We start from the raw sequence: 18,747 nt of genomic DNA, 5'->3' as shown, positions 1-18,747 counted from the left end.
TCCCCACAGACCCCACACAGGGGCTGGGGGGAATCCTGGGGCTCCCTGGGGTCCGGCTCCATCCCAGCGGGGCCGTGGCAGCCCAGGCAGACGGACTGTCCCGTCATCCTCCAGCACGGAGCATCTCCCAGCCTGCCGTCTTGTATGGCTTTTTATTCCTATGTGATTATACATCCCACTTCATATAGGGATTGAAGCCGTGCAGTACGCCGGGCTCCTGCGGCAGAGAGCAGCCCCTGTGCCACGGGAGCCGGCCCAGGAGGAGCCACCAGAGCTGTCCCCAGGGTGCTGCAGGGACTGCTGGGACTCCGTCCTGCATCCCAGGCTCCCCAGCCCTCTTGGGATGCAGGTGAGGGGTGCCAAGCTGCTTTGGGGTGAGGCCAGCACAAGCCCACGCCTTGCATTGCACCCCGTTGCAAGGGTGGGCCTGGTTCTGCACCACGTCTGCTGTGAGAGCCCCAGTGACTCCCTGGTGGGCTCATCCCTGGGGAATCTGCTGCTTTGGGACTATCCTGGGATATGCAGCATCTGTGTGCAGGCACTGCCAGCAGCACAGGGGAGGAAGAAGAGGAAAAAGATGCTGAGGAATGGCCACGACAGCAAGGGCTGCCCCAGGCACGATGCTCTTCAAGGTTTCTCAAGAGGCCTCAGCCACTCTTTCAAGGTTTGTGTTATATCTGTCACATTAGCGAAAATGGTGAAAATTGTGGCTTGTGGAGGAGATGAAAGGCAGCCCCTTCCAATGCCTCCATAAAGGAAGGGCCCCATTAACACCTAGTGAATTATTGGCCATTAATCAGGCTCTGTGCAAAATAAAACCATCCACATTTATCATTATTGGATCCTTAATGAAGTGATAATGGGAATGCTGGGGAGCTGTGATATTAATGTCTTCTAAGAGGCAAGAGCAGAGCCAAGGGCGGCAGCCAAGATTTTTAATTTACTGCCAGAAGCTCGTGCTGTTAATAACGCTGTTACTTCTCCCGGCCGTTAGCACTGTTTGGCTGAGAGCTGCCAGCTTAGGAGAGCAAATCAACCCTGAGCATACCCAGACTTTGTTCACCTGCTCCCCACACGGCATCTGAGCATGTTTTTGCCGCCCAGTGTCCCCTGCCCATGTGTAGGGATATGGCCAGGGAGCTGCTGGCCACCTTCACCCAGCTGACTCCTTCCTGAAGGCTGGCTGGTGTAGAAAGTTTTGCTTTTCTGATTAAAAAGGGAAGGGACTGTGACCATCAAGCCCCGGTGTCTCTTACTGTCCTCGCTCTCTCTGTGACTCTTCTCCTTAGGCACGAGCCCCCAGAGCCAGGGTGGCGTGGAGCTGGTCCCAGCACAGCCCACACACTGGGGTTGCTCTGTGTGACTGCAGCCACACTCTGGTGTCTTCATTTGCACAGCTCTACTCCCATGAGGCCAATATCCCATCCAGGACAGCACGGACAAGCTGCAAAGCCCTGCTCAGCTGTGGTGACTCACTTGAGTTCCCAATGGGAAAGTCATTGCTCCTGCCAGCCCGGAGGCAAATCATTACCAGGCAGGTAAGTGATGTTCTCACGTCTTGAGATTTGTGTTATCTCACAAATCCTGCTAAACCTGGCCAGTGTGGCCCCATGTTGGCTCATGCATGGGGCCTTTTGACCTTTTGTGAAGGGACTGCAGGTCAGAGGGAGCTGGCCTTGGGCTGGAGCCATAGCAGACAATTCCCTGCTGAGCACTGTCCAGAGGAATAAGATGCTGCTTTGTCTGTGAGGGCTGAGCACACTCCAATGCTCCTCTTGTCCCTAGGTAGAAGTTGCACAAGGTCCACCAAAGCAACCCCTTGGAAATGGAGCTTTGAGTTATCCAGGTAGAAGCATCAGAGAAGTATTTCTGTGGCCTGGGTGCTCTTGCTGAACCTCCCCCTGGCCTGTTATCTCCTCATTAGGAAAGAAAGGACAAGAACAAAAATCCATATATGACAGCCAAGCAAAGGTAGATGGGAAATGCACTTCAAACAGCTCCATCCTTTCAAGAAACCTTTTATTAGACTTCTCTCCTCCCCAACACACACTCTTTATTTGTTATGAAAAGCCACCATTCAGGAAGCAAGGACACTGCTTGGGCTACCTGGAGTAGGCATTTCCCAGGAGAAGCCAGCCAGCACTAGCCCAAGATCCTCTGGAACTGACTGGGAGGCAGCACAAGCAGCAGCTCCAAGTCCAGGGTGGTGCTCAGCAGTGTGGCAGAGCTGTGGGCAGGGGTTTATGGTGGCCCTGTGGCAGTGTGCCCAGGCTGGCACACTGAACTCCTGCTGGAGTGACCCTTCTGCCAGGCACCCCAGCCTGAAAGCAGAGTCACTCTGCATTCCACTGGAGCAGGATGGCCCAGGGAGTGCTCAGAACGTTGTGGAGCCAGCAGGATGGCCCAGGGAGGGCTCAGAACGTTGTGGAGCCAGCAGCATGGCCCAGGGAGTGCTCAGCATGCTGTGGAGCCAGCAGCATGGCCCAGGGAGTGCTCAGAACGTTGTGGAGCCAGCAGCATGGCCCAGGGAGGGCTCAGAACGTTGTGGAGCCAGCAGGATGGCCCAGGGAGGGCTCAGAACATTGTGGAGCCAGCAGGATGGCCCAGGGAGGGTACAGAACGTTGTGGAGCCAGCAGGATGGCCCAGGGAGTGCTCAGAACGTTGCGGAGCAGCAGGATGGCCAGGGAGAGCTCAGCACATTGTGGAGCCAGCAGGATGGGCCAGGGAGTGCTCAGAACGTTGTGGAGCCAGCAGGATGGCCAGGGAGTGCTCAGAACGTTGTGGAGCAGCAGGATGGCCAGGGAGAGCTCAGCACGTTGTGGAGCCAGCAGGATGGGCCAGGGAGTGCTCAGAACGTTGTGGAGCCAGCAGGATGGGCCAGGGAGTGCTCAGCATGTTGTGGATCAGCAGCACGGCCCAGGGAGGGCTCAGCACGTTGTGGAGCAGCAGGATGGCCAGGGAGAGCTCAGCAGGTTGTGGAGCCAGCAGGATGGGCCAGGGAGTGCTCAGAACGTTGTGGAGCCAGCAGGATGGGCCAGGGAGTGCTCAGCACGTTGTGGAGCAGCAGCACGGCCCAGGGAGGGCTCAGCACGTTGTGGAGGCAGCAGCATGGCCCAGGGAGGGCTCAGAACGTTGTGGAGCCAGCTTTACCCAGTTGTCCTGGCTGCAGCCCATACTTGTGGCTGTATCACTGCCCATGTTAGTGCCCATGGAGCTGCCCTGCTGGGCACGGAGCAGGCGACCTGCCAGCGACCTCTGGAGAAAAACACCCGGCACAAAGCAGCTTCTCCTGCACAACCACCCCCTGACATTACGGGGGCACAGCGAGCTCTGTAACGCTTGGCAGATTTTCCCCAGCAGATCTCAGAGCTGTTTGCCACTGTGAGCAAGTTCAGGCATGTTACAAAAGACCTTCAGACTCTGAGGACAAATGAGATGCGTGGATGAGTTTAAACCACCAGGCAAGACTGGGGTTTTGAAATTCCCAGGGTTGTGCCTTATTCTGAGCCTGGGCTGTAGCCCAGACAGTCCAGCTGCCAGCCTGGCATCGACACCAGGCCCCATGATGGTCCTGCTGATATCCCTACTTGTTAGATACTGGCTTCAAAACCAAAATAGGAGGTTTTGCATCCTCCTCAGAACCCCACCCTGTGATCCACCTTGAAGCGGGGTGCAGAACAAGTGACTGTTCAGTGAGACACCACAGGGTGTTGGCACAACGGTGTATTTATGTCACGAGATGAGATCAGCCACACGGAGTAGGTCGGTCTGTCTGGAAAGAGTCTGAGTCAAGCGTGTCCTATTACATTAGAGCTGGTTTTTCAAAGGAGCTCAGCTCCCACTTAGGCTCTGTAACAAACAGACGGATATTCAAAAGGAGTTGGACGTGCTGGGTCATACTGGCTGCTGAGCTAAAGCCCTTTGAATACCCAGCCAAACCGTCAGTGTGCCTGTTGCTGCAGGCAAAGCCCTCCTGAAATCCAGCCCCACTGTGAGCTCCATGTCCTGGGAAACCAAGCTCATCTCTGCTCTCCCACATACCACACTGCAGTAGGTGACAAAAACGTGATAACCACTGTGTCCTCGTGCATGTGGGGGAGCAGCTCCCTGTCAGAGCACAGCTCGGGCAGATATGCCCTTTGATCAGCTCAGCAGCATGGGTCAGGAGAGCTGAGCATGAAGGTTTCCTTGTCTTTTGTTCTGTGGAATTAGCAGAGTTAATCAGAATGACAGCGACTTCTGCCTCAGTGCAGAGGAAAGGTCAGTGGCTCAGGCTGGATGCACGACAGTTTTCTAGGCAGCTGGAAAACAGCACCATGAAAGCTCATAGCATGCATGCTGCTGGCACACAGGCTCTCCCAACAGGCACCAGCAGGGAAGATGTTACTGTGGAGGAAGGAGGCTGGAGGAGGACTCCACACAGCTGGCTTGCCACTGCACTTCATTCATCCCCATCCTTACACTGTGCAGTGAAGGTATGTCATCCTCTTTGTCACTATGCACTGCTTGTGTCACCCAGCCAGTATCATGAACTTCTCTCTGCCAACGTGCTTCCTAGCCACACTCCTGGGTGTGCATCCTGCTGGGCCTGGTCTCTGTCATCTCAGTACCCTGGTGTGGGAAGAGCTGTAGGGCACTGTGCTGGCCTGTGGAGCAGGTGCTGGGTGTCCCCTTCCCACCACATCCCCCCAGCAGCTCCATGCTTCAGGTGAGCAGGCCTTGCTCTTACTGCTTTTATATCCTTCAGTCACTGCAATTTGCTGCAGTGGACCCCTAAAACCCCACTGCTGAGCTGCTCTTGTGCTAGGGGCACTGGAGGTGCAACAGTGCAGCAAGGGCTCTCTGTGGTAGCCCTGACATGGCCTCAGCTTCCCCACGTCTCTTAAATTAACTATATCTGAAGCAAGCCTTAAATCCAGTCTCCTTGTTTGTAATGTGACCTTTTACCTTCCTCTGATCCCACCAATTACAAGTGCTTGTTTTTTTTTTGCTGTGGACGTCCACTCATGTGTCTAATTAGTGGATTCTTTTTGTCAAAGACACTAGCAGCCTCAACAGTGAGCCCTAATTTAAGTAGTTTGCATTTGTCTGCAGCATTGGTGCTTTAATTTACTCCTGCTCCTAATTAAGTGCATCTGGGTGTCTGCAGAGGGAGCTCTCATGATCTCTCCATGGCTCTAATTAAAATGGCCTGGATGTCCATGACGTTGGTGCCTGTCAAGCCTGTCACCAGGAGGTGATGCCCACCTTGGAACTGGCTGAAGAACGTGTAGGAGTCATTGTTCCTGAGGAAGGCCTCCACATCCAGGCCCTCCTGGAGCGCCTCAGCCACCAGCCCTGGGCTGCAGAAGGCTCCTGCTGCCTCCGTTGGCCCATCCTGTCCGTCTGTCCCCCCACTGAGGAAGAGGATCTCACAGCTCCCCTGGGGGCTGCTGGCTCCTGTGGCCTGAGCCTGGTGCAGCCCCAGCCCCACACGCAGGGCCAGCTCCTGGTTTCTGCCTCCCTTGCCGGTTCCCTGGAGCTGGACCGTGGTTTCTCCTCCAGCCAGGATGCAGACTGGTCTGTCAGGCCCTAACCCTCGCAGGGCCTGCAGGAACTCCTTCAGGTCCAAACCTGGGATCTGCAGCTCTGCTGCCAGCTGCAGGACATTGCCCCTCAGCTGGTCCCCCAGGGGCCCTTCTCCGAGGCTGGCGAAGGCCAGGCAGACCAGCTGGATCAGCTGGCAGTACAGCGTGGCAACACGGCCCACCTCCCCACGGACTGCTGCACTCAGGAGCAGAGCTGCATAGCCCAGCCCCTCAGCCTGGCGTCTGGCCTCTTCCAGAGCCACCGTGTTGGACCCAAGGATGATGTTGGAAACGTGGGAGTAGTTTTCTGGAGCAGTGGGCTTGGTGGGAGAGCTGGAGAGGACCATTTCCACTGACTTGGGCAGGTCGTGCAGCAGGTTGTATTTGGTGAGTATCTGAAGGCAGTCTTGGACACTGTGGGAGCTGGCAGCAGTGGGGCCACTCGCTATGATGTCCAGGGGGTCACCTATCACGTCAGACAGGATGAGACTCACCACCTATGGAAAAAAATGCCCACAGATTATTGCAGGTGACCACAAAAGAACCCTGGCATAAGCACTGCTCTGAGTGCCATCCCCACACCAAAGCGGGTGGAAACAGGGTAGGTCTTCACCCATTTTTATTTTATGGCCCAGTGAGTGTCACCTTGCCCTTCTCAAACCCACAGCTTTACAGTCCCCTTTGAAGCTGGACTATCACGTTGGAAGATGTAACCTGTGACACTGCACTTGTCAGGCCCAGCCTAGTGTGGGCTCAGCAATGGGACACACTGAGAACAGCCCCCAGGGGAGCCAAAGGTCAGAGCCAGCCTTGAAAGCACTGTGCTGAAGCACCAACACTTGGAAGTGCCTGCTGGGTGTAGGCTGGGATCTGCAGAGTGGCATGATGGGATGGCTGATGTTTCCCAAGTCTGAATTCCCACTCTCCCAGCTCTGTCTCCCTGAAAGTTTCGTTACAAAGCGAAATCTCAGCCAGAGAGCCCTAAAACAGTGTGCAAAGTTGTTCACTCAGTATGGACAAAACCCCTGCAAGTTGTTTAAGCCTCTATTTTGAGGGTAGATGGGTGATCTCTGGGCAAACGGGGGCTTTCCCTTGGTTACCCGTGCAGGATGTGCCAGCTGGGCCAGCCCTCCACCCTTCAGCACGGACAGAGTCTTCCGGACAATGTTCAGCTCCTGTATGGCAGCTCCTCGGGAAGCCAGCATCTTTGTGAGTTTCTCCTTCTCCTCGAGGAGGATGGGAGGGATGGGAGCAGGCAGTAGGGCTGATCCACCCCCTAGGATGCAGAAGAGATGGCAAGGACATCAGGAGAAGGAGGACAAAGGAGAGCAGGGCTTTAGCCTTTTCTCTTCCCTCATCAGCGTCTGGAGGGAAGGCAGAGCTCACTGGGGACCTAAGCTAACATCTCTGGAGAATTCAGTCATCTTCAACAATGGGTTTTAATCACTGCTGTCCTGCTCTCTCTGCAGTCAGCTACACTTCACCAGGCAGTGTGAGCCTGGCTGGATGGGAAGAACCAGCCTGCAGTGTGGTGGGCATGACAGAAGAGGGGCAGCAGCTGCCCTCACCTCTGCACTGGGCTGCAGCTGGGTCCTCACACTGATATTCAGGGGTTACCTGGGTGGGGGAGCAGGGAGATGGCCTCCACAGCTCACACAGCAGCCAGTGCTGTGCTCATGGGGACACTGCCTGCTTTGGTGGCTCCATTTATTCAGGACAGAGTGTAAAAACACTGGCTAGGGATGCAGCAAGATTGGAAGCTGCTGAACTGCACTCGTCTAGGTCTGGGAGGAAAGAAAAAGGGGGACAGTAATGCAAAGGACAAAGCACACGCTGAGTCCAGGGTGATAGCTTCACTGGTGGGAATTCTGTCTGATACAAGCAGGCATTGGAAATGTGGAAAAGAAGGCAAGGTCCTAATGGAAAACTGGAATGGATGGAAAATACAGAGGAGAAAAGAGCAAGGTCTGTGCACAGAGTGAACGTGCACAGAAGTACAGCTGAATACTACTGTCAAAATGCAAAGCCTGCTCAGAGGTTTGAGACAAATCAGCATCAATAAAACATGATGAGCAAGAAAAACAAATGCAAATGCCTGTGTTTCAGTCAATAGCCAGGGATCTAGCTGAGAGGCAGGAGCAGTTGGGGACCGGCTGCTGTGTGGGAGGGCACATGCATAGGTAGTCACAGCCACGGGGAGATCCTGTACAGGCTCCCTGAAAGGCTGAGGAGTCTCTTGGAGATCCCTGTAGCCAAAAGACAGGAGGAAGCCCAGGGGAATCCCCAGAAAGCACAGCTAGCTTCCAGGCACTTGGGTGTTTGCCTAATGGCACTGCTCTCTCTGTACTGGATCAGGCTTCAGCATCTCAGAGGAATAAACACTGAGCAGAGGAGCACAAGCCTTTCTGCAGAGCTGCTCCAAGCCCCTGCATGCTTTTGCCCTGTGACAGCCACGGAGCTCAGGATGAGGTGATGTCACTGCATCCCTCTGATGCATCATCTTACACAGCCCTGGAGCTGGGGACAGCCTGGGGGCCACCAGCCAGGCCCTGGGGGTGTGCAGGACTGCCCCTCAAGGCATGCAGCTTACTCTGTGGTACCTGGAGGCCTCATTTCCACTAGCTGGGAAGGAGCCAAGCCCTGGGAAAGGTCAGTCCCAGATCTCAGCTTGCAGACTCACGCTCCTGCACAAATGCAGAGCATGCAAATCTACCAAGTGCTTGCTTCCACAAGTCTGTGTCCCCAAATGTAAGGAGGGGGCAGGAAGAAAGTGTCTCCTTGCTAAGAGGTGAGAACAGCTGCCAGGCTGTGCCCAGAGGTGCCACTTCACTGTGGTGGCACAACTGCAGGACCCAGCCTGTGCAGCTCAGCCTCTTTCCAGTGCTGGGAGGCAGTGTGTCCACTGCACTGTGCTCTCTCTTGCTGCATGCCTGGAGAAAGGATGGCAGAAGGGAGAGGAAAAATCAGAGGTGCAAGTGTCCTTGCTGAAGGGGCTGGCACAGCACAGCACTCCCTTGCTGCAGGGTCAGGGGTGGGCAGGCAGCATTCCCTGGGATTCCCACACTACCTGAGATGAGCACAAGGAGCAGGTCATCTGCAGTCAGACCCTCAGCCAGCTCCTGGATAGCAACTGCTCCCTTCAGAGCCTCTGCATCTGGGAGGTTGTTCTTGGCACCTTCGATGACCTGGATTCTGCTGTGTGGCTTCAGCAGCATCTCCCTGGTGAGGTAAGAGAGGCAATTCCACCATGGATCTGTGCACCCACACAGGCAGCAGGCTGTTACCTGCAGGTGCCTGGTGTACCAGTGGCATACAGTGAGTGACCAGGACAGGCAGATGGCCTTTGCTGAGTGCCTCTTCCCCACAGCCAGAGAGGCAGCACACACAGCACAAGAGCGGGGCTGCATCACTGGTGTCACTGGGATGTGATGGTGGTTGAAGATGAGAGCGGTGGGGTGGATGGGGTGGGCATCAGAGCAAGGGCAGCTCAAAAGGACTTAGGGTGTTCATAGCAACATCCAACAGAGGGAAAATCTGGCAGCCTACACCCCTCCTTCCTGCTCCCCAAAATTGTCCAGAAACAGTCCTTACTGCATTCCTGCTCGCTGCAGGCTCTCCTGGATCCCCAGCGGCACATTGATAATCCCCCGAGTGAGGTGGTCTCCCAGGATCTCTTCTGCTGCTGCAGCCATCCCCAGCACAGCTTTTCCAAAACCCACCAGGTACAGGTCCCTCTTCAGTGGAAAGGCCTGGCCCTTCACCAGCAGCTGAGGGCACCCATCTCCCTGGAGCTTCAGAGCCCTCCTCAGCATGGGAGCGGGGCGCACGGTGCCCAGAGCGCCACGGAACAGGGACAGTGCGTGCTCGCGGAGGGACATGGTGCACAGGCTGCCAGGGCCGAGCCACTCTGCCTGGTGGGGTGGGCTTCTGCACTCCCTGCAGTGCCTCAAGGGCTGAAACAGCCAGCAGCCTCCAACCTGCAAGGGAAAGGGAACATTTTTGCTAGTAGAAGAGACAGGGCTGTCACAGAAAGAACAGAGAGGTCAAAACATGAACCGTGGAACTGTTTCCCCTAGATTAAGGTGCTACACAAGCAGCATTTTCTAACTTTTCCCCAGGCAGGAGGAAGGGAAGGACAGTGTCACATTCAAACTGTCAGCTTGTGATTCCCCTGCAATCTCATCACCTCCTGCAGGGAAGGTGAGCTCTGCCAGCCAGCTTCTCCATCACTGTAGATTTGCCACTGGCAAGCCATCATTTCTATTTGCTTAGTGTTTGTCACCTTTCCAAACTGTGGAAGCTGCTTTCTGTCCTGGAGAGAGCAGGGCATCTGGGTGGAACAGCTTTTCACTACATTAACTCCCTTCCCCATGCTAGCCAAATGCTGATCTCATTCTCTGGCTGTGCATTGCCCCATGTGTCCCTGCAGCATCAGACACAGAGGAGAAACAACAGCCTTGCTGGCTGCCTCATCCCTTGCTGCTGGTGGCCACAGAGAGACCAGTAATGAGGTTTCCTCACCAAACAGCAAATTAACACAAGGCTTAATTTACCTTTCTGTTTTACTCCTCATTATCCATGAAAATCACATTTAGAGCCCAAATAAGAGTTCATATCCAGGCAAAATGTCTGTGAAAGCTGTGTCTGTGAAAGCCCATTTGAGCTGCTCTCCACTGAGCATTAGCATTATCTGCAACAGATCTGTGCATGGACCGAAAGATCTCAGCTGCTCAAGGGCAGATACTTGTCTTGACAGAGGAAAGGTGGCCCCTGCCAGCACACACACATCTATTCCCTCCCAGCATTTCTCCTTCCTTCTGTTAACTGGCAGCAAGTTCACTGCTGGTTTCTGAGGATCAAAGATCCTTGTGATCTGCATCTCTCCTGCTCATGGCATTTAAGGCAGGGTGCCAGGAGGCTGAAGCAGCCAGGGCAACACACTTGATCACAGAGCCATTGAAATTCCCTGAGAATTAATCCTCTCTCAAGTAAGTGGATGTGTTTTGTGCAAGGGCTTTTTTAGGAGAGCTCAGGAGTCCAGAGGTCTCTCTTTGTCCTGACACTCCCTAGCATTGCAAGGTGTTAATCATTAAGCTGGACAAGCTTTTCAACAGCTTCTCTGGGTCTAAATCTGCCTTATTTTGCTGCAGGGATGCAAAAGATCTACACAAAAATCCTCTACACACCTTCTCAGGCATTGAAACTTGAGCACACTCTGAAATCTCAGGACAAGGGACTTGAAGGTAAGGCTGTACAGAGAATTAAAAGTTTGTCAGAGAAAACCCCAAGAATCAACGAAGTGGGAAAAGACCCTTAAGAACAAGGCTAGCAGTAAACGATTCATTGCTTAGAAGAACAGATTTTAAAGCCAAAAGCCAAAGCAGATTAACTACCTGTGTGCACTCCCTTTAGGTGCTGGTCAGAAGCACTGGCTTTCCAACCACGAGGAGACAGGAGAACAAAAGACAGGGTGCCCCGACCATTTTGTTACTAGACTCTTAAACTTCATGGCAGCTGATGCTGCCAGCAGTTGAAACCACTGACCCCACTTCAGTGAGGGCCAGAGTAACTGTGCTGACCGCGGTGGAGTCAGCCCTGCACCTCTCAGGAACTGAGATAAGCATCTCTGCTCCCAGCAGGTCTCTGACTCACCTGGCCCTGGGCACAGAGCAATCAGAGGAAGGTGCTACAAAGCAGAGGTGCATCACACCCCAGGTCACCTCGTCTGAGCTGCAATACAGGGTTTGCAGGAATGGCTGGAGAAGAAAAGCTTAAAGGGAGCCAGGGGAGTTTAAGAAAATAAAGCCCCAAAGTTTTGAACAGGCTTTGTCTCTGCCTTGATGTTTCTGTGCGCCGCTGACCCTGAAGCCTGGGGAGATGGAGCACAAGCAGACCTGCAACCGTGGCTCCTGTCACACGTGCCCTCCTGGCAGCCCCGACAGCTCCAGCTCCAGCTCCAGACACGGCACAGCAGGCCTCAGTTCTTCAAAGGCAATCCTCTCCTACTGGAGGTGGAAAAACTAAATGCCAGCTTAATTCATCTGGCACTTGTGTACATACTGCTAATGCTTACTCTGGAAAGCATTTCAGTACAATAGCAGGCATGTAATCTGTTTTCTGCACTCTGAACTCAGATTATATTTTAACCATGAAGGCCTGATCCAGAGTCTGTGGAAGTCAGCAAGCGTCCTTCTATTGCATCTCAGGATTTTGGGGTTCACTGCCTGGCACTGATCTCAGAGCACAGGTGTAAAGGCAGAGTAAACACAGTGTAAAACCCCCTTGCAGTCAGAGGTTATCCAACCTTATACCAGTGCAACAGAGAGCTGAATTTGGCACAGATCCATCTGCTTTGGATGTCTCAGTGTGTGACTCTGCTCCTTGTCAGCTCTGATTAGACACACAGGATCACTGGAGACTCCCCTTGGAATGGGGGTGCTGCTAATGATACCACAAATCCCTTTTTATGTAATTTATTTATACAGTCTCAGGCACTGGGTACCAAATGTCATCAGGGAACAGCTATAAATCAGTGCTATGAAATCCACTGTAGATATTAACAAAAAATAAAACTCCTACTCATTTTACTAAGGCTTTAAAAACAAGATCAAGAGAACTGAATATCACCCCAAAACACAGGCAGTGTGGAAAGAAAAATAACCCAAATGGCAGCTCTCAGGCTCCCTCCCCAGATGGTGGGTTTAGAAGTGGTGTAATTGCCTGTTAACTGCTACATATTGCACAAGGGGAAATTACACCCTCACATCCCTGCGTTTTCCTCTTCCCACTGCTGGCTGTGAGGAATCTGGGCTGGGAGAAGGGGCTGATGATGTGACTCACATTACTTCATGCACTAATCTTAGTTTCTCAGGAAAATCACTGAAGGATGAATGAGCCCTCTTCTATATGGATATAAGGTGACAAGCTATAGGCACAAGTGAGGTTCAGGTTTCACACCTTCCCTTTGTCCCTGCCTGGGATGATTTGGAGTTGGGATATAGACAGTCTTTTGAAAAGTTTCCTGTAAGTTCATATTAAGCTTAGGATGAAAATGATGCTAAGAATTGCCTGTTCCAAAGAGAGCTGGAGGATTGTAAGGGGTTTAGATTAATCCCCTTTAAATGAAAACTTCCTCAGCTTTCATTCATGAATAATCTACACACTTATAATAATCTACACACACCATTATAAGCCCTTTCTTCAGAGGGCTCCTCCTAAGCCTGTAGAAATTTCCACTGTTAGCTCTCACACCAAAATGCAGCAAAGCCCCAACTTCTCATTTTCACCTTCTCTGGGAAAGAGGGAGGGGAAGGAGCTGGACTGTGATAAAATACAGGCAAAATGCTCGTTTGCATTACCTTTCATTAACTTTTTAATTAAAGCAATTCTGCAGGCACGGAGCCAAAGTCAGAGTGAGACAGAAAGAATCCAGTAGTAGGGGCAGAAATGTGGTAAAGCTGCCAAGTAAATTGGACAGTGGCAAGAGACCAAAAGCATGGACATAGCGGGGCAGAGTCTGAGCCATAAACTTGGAGGCACACTGGGGAAGAAAACAGTGAGCAAATGAGCTGGCCATGCCCATGCAGTGAGAAAAATGAGCCAGCACCTCACTTCATGGCAGGCACTTGAAAGCTAGAAAAATCCTCCTTTCCAGGGGCCAGTCTGCCATCACTGGGCAGAGCTGAGCTGTTCCAGGTGCTGCGGTTGGAGGTTTGTTCAAGGATTTGCATCTTGGGCTTGTGGTTTTTTTGAAGTTGGGGCAGTTGAGCTTATTGCAGGCCAACTCAACCACACACACATCCTGAGCATTTCAGGTGCTGTGAGATCAGAGGATGCTGTGCCAGAATGCATGATTTAACTGAGAACTTCAGGGACCTAAGTTACTTTAGCCTCAATGCTGTCAGGATGCCTCTGGATTTCCTCCAGGACTGGTGGCTGGCCCACCTTGTACAGGGTCAACTTCAAAATCCACGAGGGGCTAGGAAAATATTTGATATAGCACTGGATCAAACCCCAGTTGTTGGAGGATAATTTTGAGCTCAAGCTCTAAGAGACAGATTACAGTAGTAAACTCCCAGACATAGCAAGTTTTAGCAGTGTCTCTTGCTCCTCGTTTTTCTTGCTGCGTGACTTTTTTCTGGCCTCTCAGCATGTAAATTACTGACAGACTCACCAAGGCTCCCTGCTTCCATTTCTCCTGCATCACCAGGGGAATTTACCTATGAAGTACAACAAAGTGGAGATTTTACTGCCTTAAACTCCCCCGTTCCCACTTACTGACACATCTCCTCTATCATTTGATATATCAGCTTTAATTTGCCTGGTGAGCCCTGCTCAAACCCAAGCTTGCTGCTCCACATGGTCCCAAAAGCATTACAAGAAAATTTTCCAGGAGATGCACTAAACCCAGGAGGGAAACAACGCACTGAAGGCTTGTTCCAAGTGACTATTCTGGGAGGATTAGATGGGGGATTTTTCAAGACTAATCTCTTTAAATGAAAATTTCAGAATTTGATTAATTTTTTAATCTGCACATGGATTTGCATAAAATTACTGCACTGCCTCATTCACATTTAGCAAAAGAGAAAATGTCTGCAGCAAGGATGGGCAGCTGTGAAGGGTCCAGTGCACGAGTGGGTGTGCAGGGACAGGGTGAGGGGCCCTTTGCCCCCCTCACTGCAGTGCTCCTGCATCCAAAAGTGGGAAAAAGTGGGAGGGTGGTCAGCAGCAGTATGATGAGACCAGAGGGTTTGCCAGGCAGGCAAGGGAGAAAGTAGGATGGAGCCTGGATACCTTTGTTTTAAGAATATGCTGAGCTCTGGGAAACCCAGGAGTCCTAGTTTCCAGTACATGGCTTTCTATATGTTGCTTGGAAAAGAAATATGTTGCTCTCGTGACTGATTTACTCACCAGGAAAGTGTCAACAGGGTCTCTTTGCCTTTGATGGGGAATGTGGCTTAAGGCCAAACACAGGGAAGATAAGTGTTCTATTCAGCATTTTATATATATAGATCAGTATCATTAGCAAAAAAAAATTAACTGGATTTGACATATGCATCTTACTAGTTTTTCTAGGTCACACTCCCTTCACTCCCTATATACCTTTTGGAAATGATTTTCCCATGCTCTGGGGATTGCAAGGAAGAAAAAATTTTCACTAAAAATTCTTCTGTAGCTCAACACAGAACACTACTACCCTGAAGCCAAGCCCATGCCAAGTCTACTTCCTTTCATGCTGTAATTTCTCAAGCTCCCTATTCTGAGTCAACTTGCCATCAAAGATGAGAGTCATTTAAAATCCAGGGAAGGATCACAGCATTCTAGAGAAGATGAAAAGCTGCGAGCCTTGAGGACTGGAATAGTAGAAAGGGGTTGAAATTCAGTGCTGCGAAATACAAGGTCATGGTCTTTGGGATTAATAGCAGAAAATTATGAGCTCCTCAGCTGGAAATAACATAAGAGGAGAAAGAGCCAGGAATCTTAATCAGTCACAGGATGACAATTACAGCTGCCCTCTGGGCTGAGACAAGAGGCAGTGAGGAACGTGGAAAGCAGCAGATGTGAGCTGCCTGGACTCTGCTGAGGTGTTTGACATCATTCCTGTGAGCACGCTGGAGGGCGGGTGGGCAGTCACAGCCAGCCCCTCTGGACAGCAGCCTGAGCATGGCTCAGAGGGCAGAAAGCAGTGGCTCGGGGTCCAGCTGACATCTGGAAATCCACAGGGACTCTGCTGGTGTTCGTGCTGCCCCACGGCTTCATCAGTGACCCGAGAGCAGCACAGAGTGCTCAGTTTGGGGGAACTGCTGATGGAGGCACCTTCCAGAGGAACCGTGATGAACTCAAGGCCCACAGAAACCTCAGGACATGAGCAGGGAGAAGTGTGAATTTCTGCTGCTGAGCAAGCACAAGTCCCTGTATTGTGCAGGTTCCAGTGGTATCTAACACAGAAATGCATAGGTAGAATAACTGCATTTGATCGATATTACTCAAGCAGCAATTAAACGTTTTTTCCATTAACTAATTTTGCAGGGGCATTATCCATAATTCCTACTTAATATGACATTTTTCTGGGAGATCCAATTATCCTGCCAGCTAAATTCCAGCTTGGTATAAACTGACAAACTAAGTTCCAACGATTAGGAAGAAAGGCAGAAGAATAAAAAGGAAGTGACAAAATATCAAATCAACAACCCACGGTGTTATACAACTCTAAAACTTAGCTAAGTATTGTAGGTGTTTTGAAGTAAATTGTCTTATGATGTTATTGGTGAGTCACCTCCGGGCCCGCAGGAGATAATCCAGGCTCTGATCCTGCAATTTAGAGTGTGCAGGAGGCACGACATTCCCAGCTTTTCCAAAACCTCTTATCACACAAAAATAAATCAGTTGTGGGTTTTGAACTGGCCTAGCAAAGGGGCAGCTGACCCCGAGACCCTCGGGAGGAATGAGGGTGTGTTTTGGTATCCCTGGATTCCCATGTGAAAGTCTTACTTTGTTTCGAAGTAATAAAGGTAAATCATTGTGAGGAGCCAAACCCACGGCACTGTGAAAGGATGAGATCACCAAAAGTTAACAGGGAGCTCCAGCAAGCAAACAGCGAGGGCAAGGGCTCTGAGAAAAGAAATAATTAACTAGATCAGACAAAAATAAATGCACACAAAATAATCCAGCCCGTTTGAAGGACCTGCAGAGCTTTAACAGTCCTTGGACTTGCTGAGGTTTGACCACAGGAGGGCAACAGGATCCAAAAGCAAAATCAAACTATTCTGGACACCTCGAAAGGAAATGCAATTAATGTTCAGGAAGGCATCTACAGTTTAATTTTTTCTTTTGATTGTGTTTCTGGGGGATTGAAGTGACAAGATCTCCTGGTTTCTAAATTTAAAATAGCAGAAAACTTTGTGAGGTGAGATTTTCACAGCTACTCTTATACTCCAGCTTTTTAAGGTAAGAAATACACAAAAACAGGCACACTGTCATCAGGATTTGTGACAGACAAAAGCAGTTCCAAGGCGTGTGCACTGCAGCAGCATCCTCAAAAGCCACGCTGTGTTTGTCAGAGGTTCAGGTGTGTGCTGCCCACCCTCACCTGGGAGCCTGCGTGGGGTAGGAGCATGGTGCTACAGCTGTGGTGCTGCTGCGGCACTGCCAACAAGACTTTAGAGGAATAGAGATTACTGGGAAATAAAAATGTGCAGGGGATGGACTGAGAGTAGGAGGGGAAGGGTGAGGGAGTGATCACAGTGCATTTGAAAGGAGGGGGAGCTGACTGAAGCTCCCTGAGGCTGCTCCTGCCGGGCTCTGCCTGCACAGCACAAAATCTGTGCTGGAAATGAACCCTGAGGCATCGAGGCTGTGGTAAATAGGTGTGATTTGTGCTGGCAGAATTGAAACAGTCATCAATATCGATACAGTAATTAATGTTTGGAAATCATAAAACAGCTAAAGGTGTAATGCCAAGAAACAAAGGGAGAGGAGGGGCTCCCCCCCTTCTCCTGCAGATGTTCAGAACAGGAAGAAGCAAGAGATAACTATTACTAAATTTAGTTGGGAGAGAGGAGAATTTGGTTGGACACCAGGAAAATGTTAATTATATGAGATTTATTGCTTTAATGTTAGAACACAATGTTGGCTTATACTGTACCAGCTTGGTGCACATGTGTAATCCAAAAGGTGAACTGCAGGACACTGAGGAAGAGGAGAGGCCTTCTCAGAGAAGACCCCCAAAGAGTGGTACAACCCCCTGAAAGAATGGTGGAGCATGTGTGGTAAAGGGGATGATGAGGGCAGTGATACAAGTGTGACAAATCGAAAATGGGAAGAGATGGTGATGACACACAGCATAAAAGGGGAATTTTGGCTTGGCAAGCTGGCACATGAGGTGACAGGGGTCAAGCCCTGCACTCCGTACCCCACGTGGTATCAGAACCAAATTATCCCTCATTTTAACCAAATTATATTGTCAATATTTCGAGTGCATTCTATTTTACATATATTAAGTTACTTCATTAAAATTCCTGTTACATTTAATTTTGTTTGGGGGTTTTTTTTTGGTTGGATAATTGGGCAAATATAACAAGTCCAATCCGTGACCCGACACCACCATGTCACTCAGACCATGGCACTGAGCCAGCCTTTCCTTCAACACCTCCAGGACACTGACCCCACATCTCCCTGAGCAGCCCGTTCCAAGGTCTAAGCACGCTTCCTATGAAGAAATTCTCCCTGATGTCCAACCCAAACCTCCCCTGGCACAGACTGAGGCTGTGGCAGTGGTTGGCTGGCCAACGGAGAGCGGCCCGCTCAGCCCTGAGCCTGTAAACACCCACAGCCGCTCCTCACAGGCCTGGTGCTCCACACCCTTCCCAGCTCTGCCGCCCTTCTTTGGGCCTGCTCCAACACTTCAATATCCTTCCTGAACTGAGCGGCCAGGCCTGGACGCAGCACTCAAGGTGTGCCCTCAGTGCCAGGACAGAGACAGTCAGTGCCAGGACAGAGACAGTCAGTGCCAGGACAGAGACAGTCAGTGACCGCTGGCCACCGCTGCTGATACAGGCCGGGTGCCGCTGGCCCTCCAGGCCACCCGGGCTCCTGTTAGCCAGCTGCCAAACAGCGCACTTCTCTCTAGTTTCCACTGGAAACTCCGAGAAACGCCTTCAATCGGCACAGCGCGGGGACCACCCCGCAGAGGGCGAGGCTGCCCCGCGGCCCCTCACGACCCGCACCCGCCCGGCCCGCGCTGCCCGCACCGGAACTGACGCGCTCCCGCCGGCGCGAAGCCATCGCCCGGCCTACGGCATGACGTCATGCCCTCAACCCGGCCCTCTGTGCCTCCATAGGCACGGACGGGCGAAAGGAACTGATAATGAACCCCGGCCCCGCCACGACCTCCGAGCCCTGCCCTGCGCAGCCCTTTCCCACCTCGGGTCCCGGGAGCGGCGGGGACGGTGACAACGCTGACAATCACGGCGGGCCGGGAGCGCGCGGGCCTTTCCGCCCTCCCTGCCACACTCAACATGGCCGCCGGGGAGCCCGCCCTCCCCCGTCCCAGCAGCCCCCGCGCACGCCCCATTGCCAGCCCCCGTTCCCAGGGTGGCCCGCGCGGCGCCGCCGGAGCCGCAAGATGGCGGACACAATGAGGGGGAGCCGCCTCTCCGCGGCCTGAGCGCGCCCGGCCCG

At 52.0% G+C, this 18,747-nt stretch overlaps 1 protein-coding gene and 1 long non-coding RNA gene across 6 annotated transcripts; one reads left to right on the top strand and one right to left on the bottom strand.

Moving 5' to 3' along the window:
* LOC135307899 (uncharacterized) lies at positions 1-6,815 on the top strand. Of its 5 annotated transcripts, none has more exons than XR_010368492.1 (4): positions 1-664; positions 1,290-1,538; positions 4,354-5,955; positions 6,677-6,815. It is a non-coding gene; the product is annotated as an uncharacterized LOC135307899 (long non-coding RNA). The 5 variants fall into 5 exon arrangements; XR_010368493.1 differs by having other exon boundaries at positions 1-1,538; positions 4,354-4,476; positions 5,151-5,955; XR_010368494.1 differs by having other exon boundaries at positions 1-1,538; positions 4,354-4,709; positions 5,151-5,955.
* On the bottom strand, positions 2,003-18,660 carry GLYCTK (glycerate kinase). The gene is made up of 5 exons (XM_064432466.1): positions 18,490-18,660; positions 9,160-9,545; positions 8,636-8,787; positions 6,669-6,844; positions 2,003-6,065 (listed from the first exon to the last, which is right to left on the bottom strand). Exons 2-5 carry the CDS (start codon positions 9,444-9,446, stop codon positions 5,160-5,162), a joined length of 1,521 nt encoding a protein of 506 aa, XP_064288536.1. The 5' UTR covers positions 9,447-9,545; positions 18,490-18,660; the 3' UTR covers positions 2,003-5,159.
* Positions 18,661-18,747: the final 87 nt, after the last annotated feature.

This window comes from Passer domesticus, chromosome 9, assembly GCF_036417665.1.
Source record: "Passer domesticus isolate bPasDom1 chromosome 9, bPasDom1.hap1, whole genome shotgun sequence".
In the NCBI taxonomy this organism is placed as follows: domain Eukaryota; kingdom Metazoa; phylum Chordata; class Aves; order Passeriformes; family Passeridae; genus Passer; species Passer domesticus.
This window is presented reverse-complemented; position numbering and strand designations above follow the sequence as displayed.

Coding starts and splice junctions, on each gene's coding strand:
- GLYCTK (XM_064432466.1), bottom strand. CDS start 9,446: ATGTCCCTCCGCGAGCACGCACTGTCCCTGTTCCGTGGCGCTCTGGGC. Junction 6,845..8,635: donor GCTCCTTGTGCTCATCTCAG/GTAGTGTGGGAA, acceptor TCTGCATCCTAG/GGGGTGGATCAGCCCTACTG. Junction 6,066..6,668: donor AGCTGGCACATCCTGCACGG/GTAACCAAGGGA, acceptor TTTTTTCCATAG/GTGGTGAGTCTCATCCTGTC.